Genomic DNA, 20,845 nt, shown 5'->3' with positions numbered 1-20,845 from the left:
CATCTTAGGCAAAGCATGGCTCTCAATGTGCCTACATGTGAACACCTGTACCTGTAACACCTGTACCATAAGCTGTCTCATCATCATGCAATACTCAGGATTAAATATGCTTAGTATTATATTGTCAGTGCAGCAGAACATTTTAACTGGAGGTCAATGCAAATAATTAGTCTGCTAATTAGCATGATGGAAAACGATGGTTAGAAACAGCACTTGGGCAGATAAGCCAAGGACTCAAGCAATGCAGGTGTATCTGTTTTCTTGTTTTATTTTTTATCTACAACAACCTGCAACCTCATTTCTGATATATATATATATATATATACATATATATATATATATATATATATATATATACAAATAAAGAAAGACTATATATATATATATATATATATATATATATATATATATATGTATGTATATATATATATGTATATATATATACATATATATATATATGTATATATATAAGTATACAATATTTGAGGTTCTGCTGCAGATTGGATATCATGGTGCTTGGTGTCCACTTTAATTTGCCTGGACTTCATACAGCAACACAGTGACTTATTTATTTAGTTATTGGAGCTATTGATTTCTTCTTTAAATCAATAGCTCCAAGACTTTAAATGTATGTTCTCAACCCCTCAGCAAGTGCTATGCTATGTGCACAACTTGACAGGGTCAGTTCATCATGTCATGATTATTGGCTTCGAAGTAATTATTGTATTGGATGGTGATAGGATGTTACATACTTACCTGATTGTGTGTACTGTACTGTGATGAAACAGACCATCAGTGTAGTCAGATCATCCGTTTGAATGTTTGCCGATTCATTGTGGGCTTCATCTGTTACTGAACACCAAGAAAGTAGATCAACAGTTCCTTGAGTCAGATTATTTTTATTATTTTGAAAATTAGTTACATGGTGTGGCTTCTGTGTTTTGCAGTTTATTTATTATTATTGATACATTTATTATTTGAGTATTTGGTATTTTATTTTAAAATACATTATTTTGATATATTTTTGCCTGATTTTACTTCAATCCAGCAGATAATATATGAACGCGAACACATTCGTCGAATAAAGCGCATACTGACAACGCGGCTTCCCATTGGCCCGCCACTCTACCACGTGACGAGCAGCCTTGACGTCATTGCCTGTGAGAGGCTGGTGGTGGAGCAGAGCGGAGTGAAGCTGCTTGGGAACAAACCTGCTGGAGTTTGAAGTGAGAGCAGCCGGCGAACTCTTGCTCCTGTGCGGTTCTTGCTACCTGTTAAACCCGCTCTCTTCAAACTGTCCAACCGTCCGCCCCGGTGACGCGAGCCCATGGACTACTAAAGACACTTTTAACAACAACTTTACAGCGAGGTAAGTTGTCGCTACGGTGCCTGTGACTCTGCTCCCTCCCTCGTAGTTTGTCCGCTTCCTGTTAGTTTTTGTTTTTTTGTCTCGCAGGTGAGTTGGGTTCACAGGTTGGAGCTGCTGAAATGTAATATGTCTGGGTGAAATTACGGGAAACACTGTGTTTAAACAACATTCTCCTCCACGACTTTGCCGTACGGCGACTCTAAGTAGATGATGCTAGTAACGGATAAAGCTTCACCCACGTTTGTTATCCCGTTCTTCTGGGTGAATCTCCAGAGGAGCTGTGTTAATCAAAAGCTCTTTTATCCATGAAGATCTAGACTGGTTCGTATATTGATACAGTTTTTGCTATTCACATTAATGTCATTCTTCTCAGGATAAATAACGTGACCTTTTCCATTCACGTGTTAACACAGGCATCATTCATTCAGTTGAACATGTGTCACACGTTTGTCATATTCATCATATCATCCTGATTTCTCACCATTCCAGATAACTACAATTACCCTGGAATTACAACTGGTCACATATCCTTATGTTCACCTTCGCAAACTGCCAAATACAGATAAACCAAACTAGAGATGAAATGACAACAGTTTGAAGTATTGAAAAACAACACACACTGTCCTTAAATTTTAGTAGTCAAAATTCCACTTCAACATAAATTCAATTGCCCTGGAATTATAACTGGTCTTTAAGGTATTTGAAATGACAAACCTCATGAAATAAGAAAATGTCACTCTAAATTATGACTATCCATAATTCCATTGTGAAGTTTACTCAAGACCGCTCAACATTTTAGTTAAAGATATCCTAAATTCCAATGGAAATTATGACTCCTCAGAATGAAGTTGTAGATATAAATGGGTATATTTGTAACAATTTCTCATTTATAATCATGGATATCCGAAATGTTCATTTTGACGGATAAAATCAATTGTGATTATCTGTAATATGTATCTAGACTAGCTATTTAATATTATAACATTGTGTTTACTTGATGACAGGAAACAAAATTGCAGTCTTGAGGCAGAGTATCTCAGTTGATTTGAGCAGGAGAGCAGAGACTTGTAGACTTATTGAACTGGTGATTATATATTACAACAACAAATGTTTTCCTGTGAACATATGTCTTGGCGACTGTACACGGATATGTGAAGTTACAGTGCATAAACAATGTAGAAGCATCTAAAGGGTTTAAGAAGAAATACAATATAGCATGCATCTTGATTATGTGCAATTAATGTATTTGTTGATTAGTTATTGTGTATTAATGGAGTGTCTAAGTGTATGTACTGTTGACATTCTGCAGACACTGTTTATTCCAAGGCAAGTTTCCCACGGAGACAATGAATCCTTTCTTATCTTAAGTTTTATTCAGGTTTAAGTCATTTATCCAGCCAGACTGCGTTATTATTCTAAGGTGTCATCCTCCAAACTGAATTGTTTTCGCGACTGAAGCTATAAATAAGCAATATTAATGTTGCCTTATACAAATTACAGTGTGAATTGCAATATAATTCTTATAAGTCAGGCTTTAGTTTATCATACACTGTGCAATAGATTTATAATATGATGGATCTTTAACACATTTCACCATCCAAATACTAACCACTGTACTCTAAGGCAATTAAATGGAATTTATAATAAAAGCTATCAAACATTGTTTGACATTGTTTTGCTCTATATACTAAATTGTCTTTTTTTTTTTTAAGCGTATATTGGTTTGACCCTGCTGGTTTCAGGTTTTGACCAGGCAAGCAGCTTAAGTATAGCTGAGGATTAAAGAGACTGAAGATGAGATCGCTGCTTCTCAAAGTTACCTGCACGAATTGCATATTTACTCTTTTTGGCTGGTGGCTTGTTGTAATTGAAAGCCATTGTGGTTTGATGTGGGAAGTAAACAAGTGTAGAAGAGGTGATGAGAGAGGGCGATGGTGTTAAAAAGGCACAAGTGGACACAGATGGAAAAAATAAATGTAAACAGTGGTGAGGAGCTGTGGGTCTCAGGCCCCTGACGAAAATCTCATATCAAAACTGTTCAGTCACAAAGGAAACAGAAGTAGTAATGACACACAGACGATGTAAAAACATGGTGTCTGTGAATCTCTGTGGCTTTCAAATATGTTTTTAGCAACTTTCTAAATCAAACCAGCCAATAGAACACAGGAAGGAAAGTTTAAAGACCTGTGTAGGTGCTGACACAAGGGTGGAGTCAGGATAATAGCCGCCTTGGTGTCAAAACCCTCCCTGCAAACATTTCAAGATGCTAAGTGCTTACAAATGTTTGCTAAATTTGAACAGATGATCTATTTTTGATGATGTGGGTGTCTTGCGGTTTCAGTCTGGGCCACACTGGCTATACTGGCTACATCCTCTATAGTTAGGCTTGTCTGGGTTGCAGTCAACTCTCATCTGCATTGTGTTAGACTTCTCTTCATTCTCACTGGTCAAAAAACATGTTTAATCCTGGCTTGAAATGGGGCTTTCGTCAGTGGGAATGTGTTTAATCGGCATTTACTCCCAGTTCAGATAAGACATGCAGGTTTTTATCTGCTTTGGCTTCGATCAGCATCATTGGGTGAACAAGCTAATTAGAGCTGGACAATTAATTGATTTAATGAGTCACTGCGATTTCTGTAGACTTCTGTAGTTTATGTTGATACAGCACTACAGCCCATCTTAATGCTTTTCCTCAGAGAGACTTAACACAATGGCAGCAAACAGTGAAGAGTTTGTTCCCACAAAATGCTCATAGGTTTGGTTGCACTTTAACCCCAAGGGGAGATTCATGTTCAAAATGTAATTATTGAAACAAATGCAGACATTAGTATGAAGTTTTTTTTAAGAATATAAAATTGTAAATCCAGTGTGGTACATCTTTATTTTTTAGGTCATAATTCCCAAACATTAACAGCACGGGGCTGGTCAAACACTGGTGTTTATCGAGGAAGAAGCCAGGGAAGGTGCTTTTTACTTATTTATTGAATATTAATACATTTGTTTACAAATGAGAGCAAAACTGAGCTCCAGATTCAACTAAAGGAAGGAGGGGGAGTTTCAGAGATTCAGATTGAGACGGAAATACAAACGGTTTCTCGCCCGTCACACAGATAATATTTTGGACTGTATACCACATTTCAGTGGTAGATGAGTGAGAGTTGTTCAGTCATGGGACAGATTGACATTTCCATCTCTGCAGCATTTGCCTGGCTGTTTCAGGGAAATACACATTTAGATATCCAGAGAAAGGCAAACAGAATCCTCCCTGTGTAATCAGTGACACTGTGCTGCATGTGTGTGTGTCCAGAGTAGACCCGAGTGTGTTGCGTAGCTCTGCCTGCCGTCGTGCAGTTGATGATACGTTTCTTTGACAGTTTTTATCTTGTTCTCATTCACTGCCTCATAATGGCCTCTCTGTCATGAGCTTGTGGTTTTCTGCAGTGCTTTGATGCATGCAGCACTCTTGGCTGACAATGCCAGCTCATGTGTGCTGCATTATGATTAACTTGCTGCCTCAGGTCTGTCAAAGAAATGATAGATGGGATTTTTAGTCATCACTTTTACCAAAAATTTCTAATGACCCATAATTCGCTTAAACAAAATTTTAATCCCCTCTTACAGATCTCCTGATTTGATTCCGATTCACAATGTATGATAACATTATTTGATATCAATTAATTTAAAGATATTAATTAAAATTAAAATTCTTTATTAAATGTAATATGACTGCACACCGCAACTTTACAGTACATACGTAGGTGATAATTCAAACTCAAACCTTAAAAACATGTTTGAATTCCAAATACACAGTCTAGAAGTGCATCAGATTGAAGTAATTACTAAGTCATCCGGCAGAGGGCACTGTAAATGATCTGTGGGCTCAGAGCTTAGCTATAAGCTTCAACAGCTCACAGTCATGTGAGACTTGACTATGCAAGTCTTGCAACAAATGATTATTTTAAATGTTTTAACCATCAGGTTAAAATATTTTCTTAATTAATCATTTAGTTCACCTAATTGTCAGCTGTTGTATACTGACTTTGACACAAACCCACAAGAATGTTATAGTCAGATCAGCAGTTGTTGTTTGGCAGCTGTGATTTGGTAAGACTGTGTGAACAAACCTGTGTTGGTAACTGTTTGTTAAGAATAGAATGCTTTGTTTACACTTTTAGGTGCCACTAATCTAATAGCTGCAGTATGTGAGGCAGCACAGTACTGTAAACTAGCAGAGATATACTTGTATTGAGCTGATGATCTACATTTGATCCATATTTTTTGGTTCATAGTAGATTATGTCGTCCTGAATTACATGTTAATATTATTATATAATGTTAAGGATCTTTCTTCCATATCAAAAGTAACTGTCTAACCAAATCTAATGTCATGACCTCTGCCTGAGGAAATGATTTTGACTTCGTCTTTCATTCTGAAGAACGAGCTGGTGTGGATGAATTTAAACAATTCATTGAAAAAGATGAACATCGGCAGACAAAGAAACCATGCTTGGATGAATTTCTAATGACCTGTAATTCGCTCAAACTATTTATCCCGATAGTGATCTTCTGATTTAATTCCGGTTCATAATGTCCGTTTAAATTATTTGTTGTCAATTCATTTAAAAATATTTATGTCTGCACTAAAAATTTACCCCAAAGTTGTTACATAAATGCTCCTTTTATTTAATATGACGGCACACTGCAATTTTACAGTACATACACAGTCTAGAAGTGCATCAGACAGAAGTAATTACATAGTTATCCAGCAGAGGGTACTGTGAATGCAGCTTGGACGATATTTTGTGACTGAACACTGAATTTAAAGTGTCTTCTGATGTTCATCTTTTCATTCAATTGAAGCTAGACGTAATTCATTTTTTGAAATTGGCTAACTGACATCTTCTTTTAGTTACACCATATTTATGCTTTTATAATCCTGTTGAAAAGCTTAAATAATTGAAAATACCTTCTTGACTGCCGAGTGATGGTGTTTGAAAGCAACATCTGAAAGCCTGCAGCAGACGATGTTAATTTTCTCAGAGCAAGAGTTGTCCAGCAGCTTTGACCTTACACTAAATAAAACAGAAGATAGAGTTTCAGCCAGATATTCAAGGAGCCGCTTAAGCACGCTACACTGAACAGCGCTGATAATGATACTTGTAATGTGAGCTCTGCTGCTCCCACAGCTATGCCGCTCAGCCGCAGTGGTTGACGGTGGTCGTCACGTGTTGGCTGATCAGACATGTGATCACAAATGGGCTGTAGCTGCAAGATGAACAGAAGGGGAACAGAAGTAATGTAGTGTGACTGGATAAGGATGAACACTGCAGGTCATTCGTTTTTTAGAAATCGTAAAACATCTGAGCCAAAATGGCACAGATGAGAAATGAAGTAGTTTGTCATACAGACCAGATTTGATGTGACTCATTGTGAGTCACACACTGTGATATTTAACTTAGCTTTGTGCCTCTGTTCCCTGTCTTTATAGAAGTGTTCTGTTGCAAAGTTTGACTTGGTTGACACAGCAATGTAACTCTGAGGTGAGTGTGTGAGGTAAAAACGAAGCAGATGCATTTAGCCAGATACTGCATTTGCGACTGGAACGAATATTGGGTTGTTTTTGTGATTAATTATGCTGCCCTGAAATTGACTTCTAAATGAAGTGCCAACTATTTTGATAATGAACATTTTAATAATTAAATTTTTTTCCTTTTCTACTCTGTGTATCTTTTCTTTTGTGGATAAAACGATTATTTTAGGACGTCATAATTTTGAGGCTTCTGAAACACCACTCAGCTAAGTTGATTATGAAAATAACTAATTTGTTTTAGTGTTTTCATAACTAGTGTTTGTGGAAAGTTAGCTCCACTGATTTTGATCTCTTGAAATGAAGAAGAAAGGTTTCCTTTGACGGTTGCACTGCTCAGGTCTGATGATACACCAAATGTCAGACCAGTTTTTCATTTGCGTCAAAATAAAGTGACTGTGAACACAAACCTGATTAAGAATGTTAAATAAATGTATAGCAGTGTTGCAGGACTCCCAGCTGCTTGAATGCAGCCTGGTGTTCCCCTGTCGTTTTGAAATATGAGCTGCCCCATCCCTGCGATCCCTCTGACATTCACAAGTCCTGTGTCACAGAACTTAAAATAGATGTTTTCAAAGTATACCTTTCATTTACTAACAGTGTGGTTTGTAGCACATTGATATGCAGTATCAACCTGTTAGTTATTGTTGAGAGATTATAAGTTTACACCTAATGGCCACTAAAATAGGTACACATGACACTGAATGAAGTGGTAAGAGCAGCACCCTGTTTGGTCTTCTGTTGCTATAGCCGGCCTGCCTCAAGGTTTAGTAAACTTGAGGTTATTTGAGTTATTGTTGCCTTTTATATAATTTCCTCCTTTTGTCTTTTGACATCAGCGAGAGGCTGATGACTGTCTGTTATCAACCTGCCAAGAGACATGAATTCAGATGCTCAAAATCTCACTTTTTTTTGCATTATAACTCTAATTTAAACCGACTTATAACCAGCAAATGCAACTATGGTTTTTGTGGCAATATAAACAAAAACAGGTTGTGGTTAATTACATGGTTAATTATGTCATAATGAAACTAGAGGTTTTTCTTTTAAAGGCTCAAGAACAACATATAAATAAATTAAATCATGTACAAAAATACAAAAAATGAATGATGTAAACATACTCGGTACAGAGAAGGAAGTTGCTGATATATTTCTTAGATAGTAGAGAGAAGAAGGAGGGTGATGACAGGCATTGAAATCCTCAACATCATGCCTCTGTGTGGTGTTGCTTCAAATCAAAACCACATTTTACTTTGACTTTTGACGCAGCTTAAAAGAAACATCATTATTTTACCTGCAGGTGAAATATCACATTACAGATGCCTGTTAGGTGAAGGGTGACTGACCCCAGCTCTGCAGACTGTTGACAGATGGATTATATTGCATTATGAATGTTTCATTCATAACCTCACTGTCTTTGATAGAGGCTCGTTTTCAGCCATTGCAGCTCTCTGCGGGCCTCAGGCTAGCTCTCTTTTACTCTCTGCTCTGGGATTACTGTGGGATTCCAGGGTTAAGATTTACCTGCAGGATATAAATGGAGACTCCTGCATGTTACATAAGCAGGCAACACGATGTACTGGGATGAACGGCATGTGAAGGGCTTTTGATTCACGAGCAAGCATGGACAGACTGTTGCACTGCAGACTTTTGTTGGTATGGATGTATATCGACTGCAATGAAAATGGACGAACACCTTGTCAAGTTTTTATTTAATTTTACCAAATAATTAATCCAGAACGATTCAGATTTAAGATAACAAGAGAAGCTCTTCCTCAGGCTGGTTAAAGCTTCGATAACAATAATAATAATTTTGTAGATTGAATATATTTGGTTTCGGAGCCATTGGTTGGACTAATACAAGACATACCAGTGAAAATCATGAAATTTAACGAGAAAATAAATAACTGCCGATTTGATACTTGCTTATTAGAAATGGGCATTTCAAATGCTATTCAAATAGTTATAATTGTATTGCGATTATAGATAAGATGCATTCAAGAAACTTTGTGGTAATACATGCACCACAAATTAGGTTGTCATTGGAGAAGAAAGAAATTTTTTTAGTGTTTTTATCATAATCATGAACAGATTATTAATCTGTTGTCAAGTCACCCATAACAATCACAAGTGGTGGTTGTGTCACCTGCAACCAGGCCCCTATTGCATAATACCTACCTGCTGTCAATCACACTGGTGTCCAATCATGTGCTTTGCATCTCTTATCTATTTCCCTCTAAGTGGAGACATGATTTACTGAGGAAGACCCAAAAAAAACAACAACAACAAAACAGAAATAGGATAATTTTTCCATGTACTTCAATTCAAACGGGGTTCTTTTTAAACTAGTGGAATTGCCCCCGATGGCATATATGTATATGTGTATATATATATATATATATATATATATATATATGTATATATATGTAGTATTATTATTATTATTATTATTATTATTTTTAAAATACAGTTTATGCTCAAAGTAGTTGGATTATTGCATTTATCTTTGATTGCGTACTACATAGTTATGTTTGACTTAAATAGAAAGATTTTTCATGAAATGCTGTCAGTTGTTGGATGAGGATTTGCCTCCAGGAGCTTTTCTCTTGGTGGCTTTAGGGTTTAAGCCTGTCTCAGAGCCTAACAGGTTGAATATGTGATAATTATGTGTGTACTGCCTATTAGGTGTCATTAGAAGCTGAAAGTGACCGTGTGTTCTTGTTAATACCCGACCATCAGGCTGAGGTCACTGCCATTATATCAAGCCTGCTGTGTTCTCAGACGCGCTCAGGAGGTTTAACCAGTGTTCACTTTGCTTGTCCTGACCTCATGAGATGGTCGTGGTAGAAACTTGACCACGTGAGCTGTGCACTTGTCAAAGCCGTGATTATGTAACAATGTCATCACAGGTCTGCCAGCAGCAGGTAAGAGTCTTAGTGGTTAATTGTGGACTGTGATCTCAGGAGAGACAGAAATAGCCAGGTTCTTAAGGTGACTGTTGAGAAGGGATGCTCAGTCGAGTTCTGTCTTTGCTTCTTTTAAAACACACAATGACTTTTACCCCAAATTGCAAAGGCTGCAATTGAATTTTTGATTATTCTGTGTCCTGTGCCAGTTTAAAAAAAAAAGAAGAAAAAATGCAGTATATACATGACAGACTCACAAAGTTGTCATCCTTGCATTAGAGTATTGAAGTAAATATGTAGATGATATGTCATAAGGTAGTGCTCTATCTGGTTTTAATTGTAATTATTTAAAAAAAGTTATATTGCAATTCAAATTGCAATCAAAATATTTAGCTTAAAAAAAACCTTGACATCAGAGCACTGAATAATATTGCTTTAGTGTTTTACTTTTGTAAAAAATAAAAACATACTGTATACACACATACTGTATATAGCACAGCAGAAGTTTTAGTGTTTGCTGAAATTGAATTTCACATAATATTATTTAAAATAATTAAAGCATGCTGTAAAGGGGGGCACACTTAAATGTATCCATAGCATAAATATAATCAGTATTTAAATGGTTTATAACACATTAGTTTCAAGTTGCTGTTTTTTTTTACATGAATGTATTAATATACATTCATGTAAAATTCCTATGGACATCAGTAAGTAGAGACTGGTGTATAAACAGATGCTGAACAACAAGAATAAAACTGTTCTAAAAAGGATCATTTAGTTGTAAACCTTGGTCTTGTTGATTGAGTAATCTGTGATTAATGAAGATGTGATTACCTTAATCTTAATCCATTTAAGTAAAAGGTAAGCTGAGGTGAGATATTGAAACAATGTAATATTTAAAGATTGCATAAGAAAACTAAGAATCTAGCTCAACTTTGCTGCTTGAGTTTGATTTATATTGATCGATTGAAGATTGTATTTATTTTTCATTTATCCTTTATTTAGCCAGGAAGGTCTCATTGAGATACAAGATCTCTTCTTCCAGGGAGACTCGTTTCAATTCGATTATCAGTAATAGCTAAGCAGTGTTGACCTTTGGTTTGTTTCCTGTTTTTTTTAAGTTGTCTTTCGTTTGATGTGACAGGCTTAACATTTAATCAGTGTCTATCAGATCACTGACACATTAAGAGCAATTCATTAATCTTTTTGGGTTGATTCCATCAGTGTAACATCTTAAGAGAGATTTACTGTCCCAGGACAACATGTTGATTGTAAACATTACACTGTTTTTCTTGCAGCCTACTTTATATGCTAAATATGACTAGGAACATTCTTGGTCATTTATTAACAGAAATGCCAAACAGTCCTGGTTGATAGTGTTTTAAATATTAAACTCCTGCCTAAATACAGCATGTAACTCGTGCTGTTTTGTTATTTTGTAAAGCCATGGAGACCAACACTAATTAACCTTGTCTTTCTCATTCAGAGTAATGTAGCAAGGGAAGGCCTTTAGTCTCCTCTGTTTCTCCACATTAACTAATTAATTAATTAATTAATTAATTATGAAAACATTGTGTGTGATTAGAGCTGCAGCTAAAAGCAATTAAACGAGATGACACTGTGTTCACAGCAAGTAGTTTTACACTCCACTGTGACACCGATGCTATATGTAAAGTGATGTTTTCTTCTCTACGAGTTGTGACAAAGAGGTATATGTATGGTCAGTTGTCATGACAACGTAGCCCCAACAATCATGGAAGTGGTCCACTATCCATTAAGCACTTCAACGTGCGATTTCAGAGTATGTGACAGACAAAGAATGAATTTAGGAATGAAATGAATGGCGGTGGCCAGGATGATGTGGCTGGTTGATTAGATTTGTGTGTGTGAATGCTCACACAGTGGTAAGATGATGATGGTGGTGGTGTTGTTTCTGTTTCATAGATCCCACGCTGCTTTTGTCAAGGCAAGACAGGCAAAAGCTTTTGGTGAATAAAGCCTGGTGCAGTGAGGATGAGTTGTTGAGTGCAGCCTGTTTTAAACTTTAGTGCACAGAACAAAAGCAGACCATAAAACAAGGATAGAGCAATCATGCAAATAAATTAATGTTGTTTTTTTCAACATTTTGCGATCCAGGTGGGCTTTTTTTTTTTTAAAGGTAACTTTAAAACTTTTTCCTAATGTAATAAAAGGTGGAGCCAGATCATATGCACTTAATAGACGACAAAAGGCAGAAAACTACTTATAATAGTCTTTGTATCCATCACCCTCTCCTCGTCGAGTGCCTGTAAATGTTTTCCTGAACTTGTCAGTGTAGCAGCACTTATTATGAATGTTACATTAATTTTTTATTACCAGGAAAAGCACATTTAAACTGTAGCACCCACTTACCAGGGAAGTACTGTGCGTATGATGGCTTTTTCTCAGTAAGCCTTGATCAAACAGCTTAATGACTGGAAGAATGTGATGGATGGCTGTCTTAGCAAGTGTTTTTTTTGTTTAAAGGAGGGAAAAAAAAGAGTTTTCTTTTTTAACTCTTCAAATATTGGCAGGAAATAAAAATCTTTACGTCCCTTCCTGCCTGGAACGTGCTTCCGTAATTTGCTTTGGCCTGACCTGACATTGCTGATTTTATCTGTCCACAGCTAAGCTTGGAACAGTTTCCCTCTTGTCTTCAGCCTGGAGAGCTCGGCAGCAGCTAGCAGCCTGACAAGAGAAAGTGTTAAGCACATTAACTGAAGGGTGAGACGATGAGCTGTGTCCTGAGGAAAAACTCCCCCGTCGTCCCTCTTGTTTTAGAAGTTTGTGAATTTTCTGGAACACACCATTTCTGATCATCTTGACTTTTATTATGAAACATAATTTTCTTTTTCTTTTTTTTACATTAAAACTGAAACTGTCTCCACTGTTAATATGAAGGATGTGGATTGTGTGTGTCGAGGCGTTCCGTGTTCCTGCAGCTGCAGCAGAGATGCATGCACAGCTGAACATGGCATGTGCTGGGGTTATCTGCAATATGTTTCACAAGTGTAGGTGTGGTTGTGCATTTGTGGTAGTTTTGCACCCTGAGAACGTTTGGTGGTCTCGTGCTGCATGTGCATGGTGAGCATTTATCAACCTGCTTTTGATTCATCTCGCACACTGTCATAGTTTTTTCTGATTACTGTGATTTGCATTTATTTTTTTAAACAGAAACAGACAAAATGACAACAAGATATATAGATTCAGGTTAGCTAGGACTGTGTTTCCCAAACTTTATATATCTGGAGCCACTTTTTAAAGATGATGGGTGTTGTGACCTAATAGGAAATGTGTGCATGAACATTTCTGACTATTTCTATAACACCTAATATCATTTTTGAATAGGTAAACTAGCCATTTCCAAGAGATATGTTTATGATAAATGATTCACCACTGTATTCATAAGTAAATGTGTAAAAGTAAAAAATCCTTCACGACCAAGTCTCTGAGAATGACCAATTCCCATAAGTCTTGAGGATGCACCAATTTAGCAACAGCAATAGCTTTTACTGTGTGAGTCCTTGTTTTGTTTCAAAAATACATGTTTTTTTATCATGTAGGGTGTGGTAATCCTACAGAAATCCTTTCCCATCATTTCTGACAACAAAATAGCTCAATCGTGGCATCTTATGAACAGAAATAACATCAGAAGAAAAGTTATTTTTATGAACAACAGTACCTGTTACTAATTTCATGACATCGAACCGTGTCTGGACTTTTACTTTTCATTGCCACAGCTTTGTGCTTCCTCCCTCTAAAAGATCTCTTAACAACCTCTTTCCTTCTCTCCTCTTTTCTTTTCTTTTTTTTGCACCTGCAGCAGTCGAAAGCACCGCCGCACCTTCGCCCGCACGTCAGCCACAGCCTCAACAGAAGCAGCGACCATGGGCAAACAGAACAGCAAGCTCCGTCCTGACGTCATGCAGGACCTGGTGGAGAACACGGACTTCACCGAGCCCGAGATCACCGAGTGGTACAAGGGCTTCTTGAGGGACTGCCCCAGCGGTGCGCTGTCCATGGAGGAGTTCAAGAAAATCTATGCCAACTTTTTCCCCTACGGAGACGCCTCCAAGTTCGCGGAACACGTCTTCCGCACGTTTGACGCCAACGGCGACGGAACTATAGACTTCAGGGAGTTCATTATTGCTCTGAGCGTGACCTCACGCGGTCGACTGGACCAGAAGCTGAAGTGGGCGTTCAGTATGTATGACCTGGACGGCAACGGATACATAAGCAGAGCAGAGATGCTGGAGATTGTAACGGTGGGTGTGTGCTTTGTTGCTTTCTGCTCTCTCATCTTTTCAGTCTTTCTGCTGTTCTGGTTCCATGTAGCCCTTGAGGTTTTTCTGTGATCATCGCACGCCATCCGGTTCCCTGGTCTTTTGCTCAACCATCCACACCAGCTGCTGTGACATATATCCATATGCCTCTATCCTCCAAACCATTTGACTTCCCACAGCATGAAAACCAGCTGCTGTGTAATTTTAGACAGCAGCAGTAAAGACCTCTCATGTCCAGGGACGTCCACAAATAAGAACCAGCTCCGGTGTGTTTCTTTAGGGATGGGGCCTTTTCCTGATCCCCACTCTGATTCCAAATAACATGGGTCACCTGCATCGTCTCCTCAGCACCTCTACTGTCTCACACAGTGCTATAAACGTGTATAAAAATTGATGTAGTCTTCCAGTTTCCTCCAGGAAATAAGAATATATACATCACAACATGTCACCAGGCCCCACACCTTAGTGCATACATGTCTCTGACTTCTGTCCAAACATTTTAGCTGCACATATTTATTTGTAATCATTAAATTGATATTTTTGTGACATTTATTCCCTTAAATTGTTAAATATTACTGTCAAGTGAACCACAAAGTAAGATGGGCATAAGTATGTGTCAAAAAATGCTGCTTCTACTATATAGATATTGACCACCAGTAATTTGATAATTCTATAATAATCAGTCTTTCATTTACTGGTTTGTCCTTCACTAAAGTAAGAGGAGCTGCTTGATGACGTGCTTAAGATGTTCCTGTTTGCTAATCAGTCCTTTGTCATCTTCAAACAACAATCCTGTAACTAACTAACTAGTTCATGAGTGTTGATGAATACCTGCTGCCTTGCATGTGTGATGCAGATTAAAAGCAGCTGCTCTGGTTCATGTTTACTGTGTTGACTCTTGAGTGTGGAAAGTGTCATCAGGCTCTGTGCTTGCAGTGTTAGTCACACAGATCACAGGAGTGACAGGAGTGATTATGTATCAGTGACAGGACTGGAAATGATAGTTTGTTGTCACTGGGTTTGAAATGATTCTTCACAGCAGCAACAGTGTTTTTTAGATGAAGACATTTCTACTCCCCTTACATAGACCCGCAATATTAACAACAAATATTTACTAAATAAGTACTGTGCTTTAGACTTTCACACTTCCTCTTTGTTACTGTGCAGTGTCATCAGGCAGCAGAGACTCACGTGAGAGTGATTATCCATCTCACTTCCTCCTCACTTGATCGAATGATTGTGTATGCGTATACATACATCATTTTTCTCATTCCTCTGCCTCTGTTCCTGTCGGTTTCAGGCCATTTACAAGATGGTTTCCTCTGTGATGAAGATGCCCGAGGACGAGGCCACACCTGAGAAGCGCACAGATAAGATTTTCAGGCAGATGGACACAAATCGAGATGGTAAGTCTCTACAGGTGTACACTGTGTAAGAATTAGTGACACATAATATTTATTATGTAATAAAGTAACAAGTGAAGGAACCTCCCGTCATCTGTCCTATTACCAAGCTCTTCAGGGAACTGTGGTGGCCTTTGCGTACCAAAAAGGATTTTATTCTTCCTTTGCATAATAAGCTTCAACATGTGAAATGCACTTTTACCTGGTTTGTCCATTCAGGCTACTGTAGAAGCATGGTAGTGGCACAAGATGGCGTCCTTCATAAAGCAAGTCCCTTGCCTAAAATACATATTAAAGCCTTATTCTAAGGCTATGAAAACCCTTAAGGCAACTACAAAATGTATACAAATATGTTTAGGGGTAGTATCGATTACTAAATTAATCGCTAACTATTTTGATAATCAATTAATCAGTTTGAAGCTTTTTTCATAATTAAAACAAGATTTCCGATTGTTTAAGCTTCTTAAATGTGAGTATTTTATTCATTTCAACAAAGAAATCATTAAAAGTTAATCATTTTGGTTTGTGGACAAAACAAGACATTTGAGAACATCATCATTCTCAGGTTTGATGAACACCGATCAACATTTTTTAAGGTTTTCTGATATTTTATGGACCAAACGATTAATCGAGAAAATAATCAACAGATTAATCGATTATGAAAATAATCGTTAGTTGCAGATCTAGGTTTTATGTACCGATTCTGCCAATAAATCCTCCTAAATGTTACACACTGTGTCGGTGCATTGCTGGATGGAGGAACATATCTACTGTTATTTTTCAATGTAAACCAATCTGTGTTGCATTGTCAAATGAGTTCACACAATGCTGACTAAGTCGATCAGCTTCACATGACTGAAGTGAATTCGACTGCTGAAAAAACCCAGATGTTCAGAAGTCTGATGGGATAAATGCTGCGCTGCTGCTGTATACACACGCACACGCTCCCTCACTCATGCAACTGTACATGAAGACCAAACTGAGGCAGAACTCACTTTAAACTATTTTTTGATCATGTTAATCATGTTCTTCTCTCTCTTCCTCCCTCTCAGGTAAGCTGTCACTGGAGGAGTTTGTTGAAGGAGCAAAGAGCGACCCCTCCATTGTGCGACTGCTTCAGTGTGACCCCAGCAGTGCTGGGCAGTAAGAAGCTGGACTTTTCCCTTTTACAATGATTAATTCAACAAAAGTTCAAAATCTCTCCCGATCGACCCACCTGAGATTATTGAGACATGAGCTATAGGGGCACATGCACATACACACACAATCACACATAAATGCAGCAGTACATACATGCACTTGTAACGCACACATTGTACATGCGCCGCTATGCCAGGTCCAAAGCAGCAGAAAACGTGGGTCACCTACGGTACAAAAATAACCCGCGGGACTGAAATCCCATCATGGACTTGTTAGACACTGAATCAGGGCTGTGTTGTCTCTGTTGGAGAAGACAAACGGCGAGGATAATCCCACAGATTCACGAGGAACACTGAGCCGAATCCAACTTTGCCATTTTATTCTTGTCATTTCTTTTTATTTGTTATTTTTGGAAGCATTCTTCCTGATTTTAAATGCTCTGGGTTTTCTCCCTCTCTGTGTCCGACACAAAGTATTGAGATCTAACTCCATGTTAACACTGAATGAAATGAAGAACATGAGACGGGGACTGTGCTGTGTTTGCAGCTCACATTATGACCAAGTCTGGCTAGGAGACCTGGACAAGTGTAGTTTTTAAATCAAAAGAATTTAGAAGGGATGAATAGCAACGACGACTTCTTTTTAAATGTATATCTTTGGAGAAATGTTACTTACAACCAAAACTCACTCAAATTTCTAAATGAAGGGCAAACTTCTGACCACAGATGATGTCATCTGTTTTTTGAAAGTGACTTTTTATGCCAAGTTTTATGTCCACGGACGACATTTTCTCACACGCACACACTTCACTGATCAAAACTTGACATTTGCATAAAAACCGAGCTGTTTTTTTTCTCCTCAAAATATGGTTAAACAAGTATATAAGCAAAATCAAAGAAGTTAGATGTTCTAAGAATACATAGTATATGTATTTGTATATTCTTCTACTGTGTGGTTACACTGTGGCTGAGATTCACTGATAAAAGAAACGGTGAACGACGGATAAATTATTGGACTATGATGATTAACGTTTTATTTTTCTTTGACTTGACGAATACGATATGAAAAAAAAGTTGTACAGTATATTCACTCATATTTATGCTAGAAATGTTTGATTTCTTGTTTTTTTTTAAACGAGAGGACCACACATTTGTGCTATGGATTCAACTATGAACATCTTCTCTCGCTCTATCTCACTGTGGATTTACGATTTCCCAGGAAACTGGTAAAGATTTGCAGTCACTCTCTGTATCCTGCGTGTTCACTAGGGAAGAAACTCCATCTCACCAGATTTGGAAAAACAGATTATATAATCAAAACGCTTTTCAACTTATCAGATTTTCAATGTCTCATTTTCACATTTATATTCCAATCTTCTTTTTATTCTTTTTAATACAGAATGTTCTTTATAGTCGGCATGCTCATTTCCAACATTTTGAATAATTTGTGGTTAAAAAAATATCAAATAGATCATCTGGGATATGAACGGTAATCCACTTTACTTTGTGTATCTGGATGTTTAATGTGTCTTTCAAATTTTACCACATTGAATATATGTCATTTTAAAAATGCCGGAAAATAAAAGTGAAAGTGAGATATTAAAATTCAATTCAGACGTGGGGCGACACGGCGTTGCAGTGGCCGGCATTGTCGCCTCGCAGCGAGGTCAGCGGTTCAGATGCCGGTTCAACTGAGAACCTTTTCAGTGTGGAGTTTGCATGTTTGCGTGCATGTTTTTCATTAACCCAGAATGAGCCTTTTACATTTATGAGGCGCCACGTCAAGTCAATGGAGTTTTTACAGTAGCCCACAATGGACAAACTTAACATCTTTTGAGTTTTTGATGCTAACTGAAAGCTATATACTGTAGTTTCTTTCATTTGCTGGTTTGAAGTGAAGAGGGAGGTGAGGAATATTCAGCTGCAACATGACACTCCACCAATATAAGTGGCAAACTTTCATAAACAACCTTTTTTTTTAATTGGCGTTTACAGTTTTTATAATATCTAATCCAGTCATTTGGACCAGTACCAGTTCATCCCACAGCGTGTAAACGATCTAATGATGTTTAAAGTGCAGTGGAAATGTCTGAAAATCCCAAGTCATCTTCTTCGTCCAGAAACGTCCACATCCACCAAGCCCGTCATTTACCCATCAGTTTTGGACAGTCACATGTTCACAGGTGGACAAACACATACGTAAAGATACTGTGGGTTTGTGCACATTTCATATAGGTGATGAGGGGACTCCAGTCCCACCTTTCACTTCACTAGCATCTTGTGGTCAAGTGCCAAATACACATGAATCACTGAAAGGAGGAAAATAAAAAAGCACAGTATTATTATTATCCCTGTATACACTGTACAGTTGTTACTACCTGTTGAACAAAAACAAGGACTTTGTCACTGTATCATTTTTGTAGATTTTGTATTGTTACATTGCATCATCTGTGTAGGACGCCCATTTTGTTATTCAAATAAAGGCAAAGTGGGAAAACGGCTGACTGTCTTTTTAATATATAAGCGTAACGCTTCATCTAGTAGGTGTAATTAGTCCACAGTTACCACATTTGTGTTAAAACTCCAGATATGGACATAGAGGATAGTCCCCAGATAATTCAATCAATTTGGCACAAACATAAGTGTCAGACTAGAACCTTTTGGACATGATTTTACAAATACACCTTAGAAAGGTGCATGTTGACTAAGAAACACATTCATATAACAATTTAATGTAAGATACTGTATAAACCAAACCAAGAAACACTGCTCATCCTTGAGCTCTTTATAATGGCAGCATTGTTAATATTTTAAATATTCTGATCTCTAAATTGACCGTAGGTGTAAGTGTGAGAGTGAATGGCTGACCCTCATGTGGAGGGTAAAGTTGTAGACAATGAATGAATGAATGTAAGAATATAAATTATTTTGAATCTGAAATGAAAAGTCAGTGAGTCTTTCTTATTTTGCTATTGTATCTAGCTGGGTTGTTTGACTTTTGACTTGTCTGTTTAGTTAAAATGAAAGTTTGTTGTTGATATTTTGTCTGCTAAGTCAAAGAGAAAGTTGTTATTGTTGCTGTTTTGACCTAGTTTCTATTGAGCCATCACCAGGTGTGAAGTTTCATTGGCTACAGGGGCGTGGCCAACACAGCTGTAACCAACCAGCTCCTAATCAGGTGTTCTTTTAAAAAGCAGCATTCATTTTGAAGCGGCAGACTCTTCAGGCAAAGACAAAAGAGTCTACACAGGAGTCAAGACTCAGGAAGACAAAGACAAAAGAGTCTACACAGGAGTCAAGACTCAGGAAGACAAAGACAAAAGAGTCTACACAGGAGTCAAGACTCAGGAAGACAAAGACAAAAGAGTCTACACAGGAGTCAAGACTCAGGAAGACAAGACAGACACAGGAAGACTCTTCACAGGAGTCAAGACTCAGGGAAGACAAGACAAAGAGTCCACAGGAGTCAAGACTGAGGAAGACAAAGACAAATGAGTCTACACAGGAGTCAAGACTCAGGAAGACAAAGACAAATGAGTCTACACAGGAGTCTAACAAGGAGGCTAATGAGGTACCTGTCTGCAACTGTTTTCTACCTTCAACATATGAGCACTTCCTGTTCATGTTTCTTCTCGTAGATATTACAAACCTCACACTCACTCACAGCACCACCGTATCGATCCCACCCACTCCACACACATCCAGCACCTTGTCGCAGGGGGCCTGTGGAAGTGCCAGTCAGCTACCTACAAGACTGAGTTCATCTCTGGCTTTGCTACAGAGCAAACATTGGCTCTCTCTCTCCCTCCTCTCTGTCCTCAACTGTTCTATCAGCACTTCCTTCAGCTGACTCCTTCTCCCTCATGCATCCCAACTCTGCCCCTGACACCTTCCTCTCTACTCTGTCCTCCCTCTCTTGACTCCCTCTGTCCTCTTACTTCACGCCAGGTTTGTAAGTCTTTCCTAGCCTCGTGGCTCTGCAGCCAAACAATCTTTCTATCAGAGTAAAAATCAATCCTCTTTCTCTAACCCTAAAAAACGGACCTCCTTGACTCCCCCACTCCCCGTCCTCCCTTCTACCAATTCAATTTGTCAACTACTGTCAACAAGTAGATGACATTCGCTCGTCTCTCTCAACCCC

At 38.0% G+C, this 20,845-nt stretch overlaps 1 protein-coding gene across 2 annotated transcripts; it reads left to right on the top strand.

The window, feature by feature from the left end:
• Nucleotides 1-1,160: 1,160 nt before the first annotated feature.
• LOC122786618 (neurocalcin-delta B-like) lies at nt 1,161-17,158 on the top strand. Of its 2 annotated transcripts, XM_044053057.1 has the most exons (5): nt 1,161-1,369; nt 12,507-12,603; nt 13,703-14,144; nt 15,463-15,568; nt 16,618-17,158. In XM_044053057.1, the coding sequence occupies exons 3-5, from the start codon at nt 13,767-13,769 to the stop codon at nt 16,710-16,712; spliced, it is 579 nt and encodes a 192-aa protein (XP_043908992.1). In that variant the 5' UTR covers nt 1,161-1,369; nt 12,507-12,603; nt 13,703-13,766; the 3' UTR covers nt 16,713-17,158. The 2 variants fall into 2 exon arrangements, with proteins under 2 accessions (XP_043908992.1, XP_043908991.1); XM_044053056.1 differs by lacking the exon at nt 12,507-12,603.
• Nucleotides 17,159-20,845: the final 3,687 nt, after the last annotated feature.

This window comes from Solea senegalensis, linkage group LG20, assembly GCF_019176455.1.
Source record: "Solea senegalensis isolate Sse05_10M linkage group LG20, IFAPA_SoseM_1, whole genome shotgun sequence".
NCBI lineage: Eukaryota > Metazoa > Chordata > Actinopteri > Pleuronectiformes > Soleidae > Solea > Solea senegalensis.
Note: the sequence above shows the minus strand (reverse complement) of the source record. Positions and strands in the feature narration are given on the sequence as shown.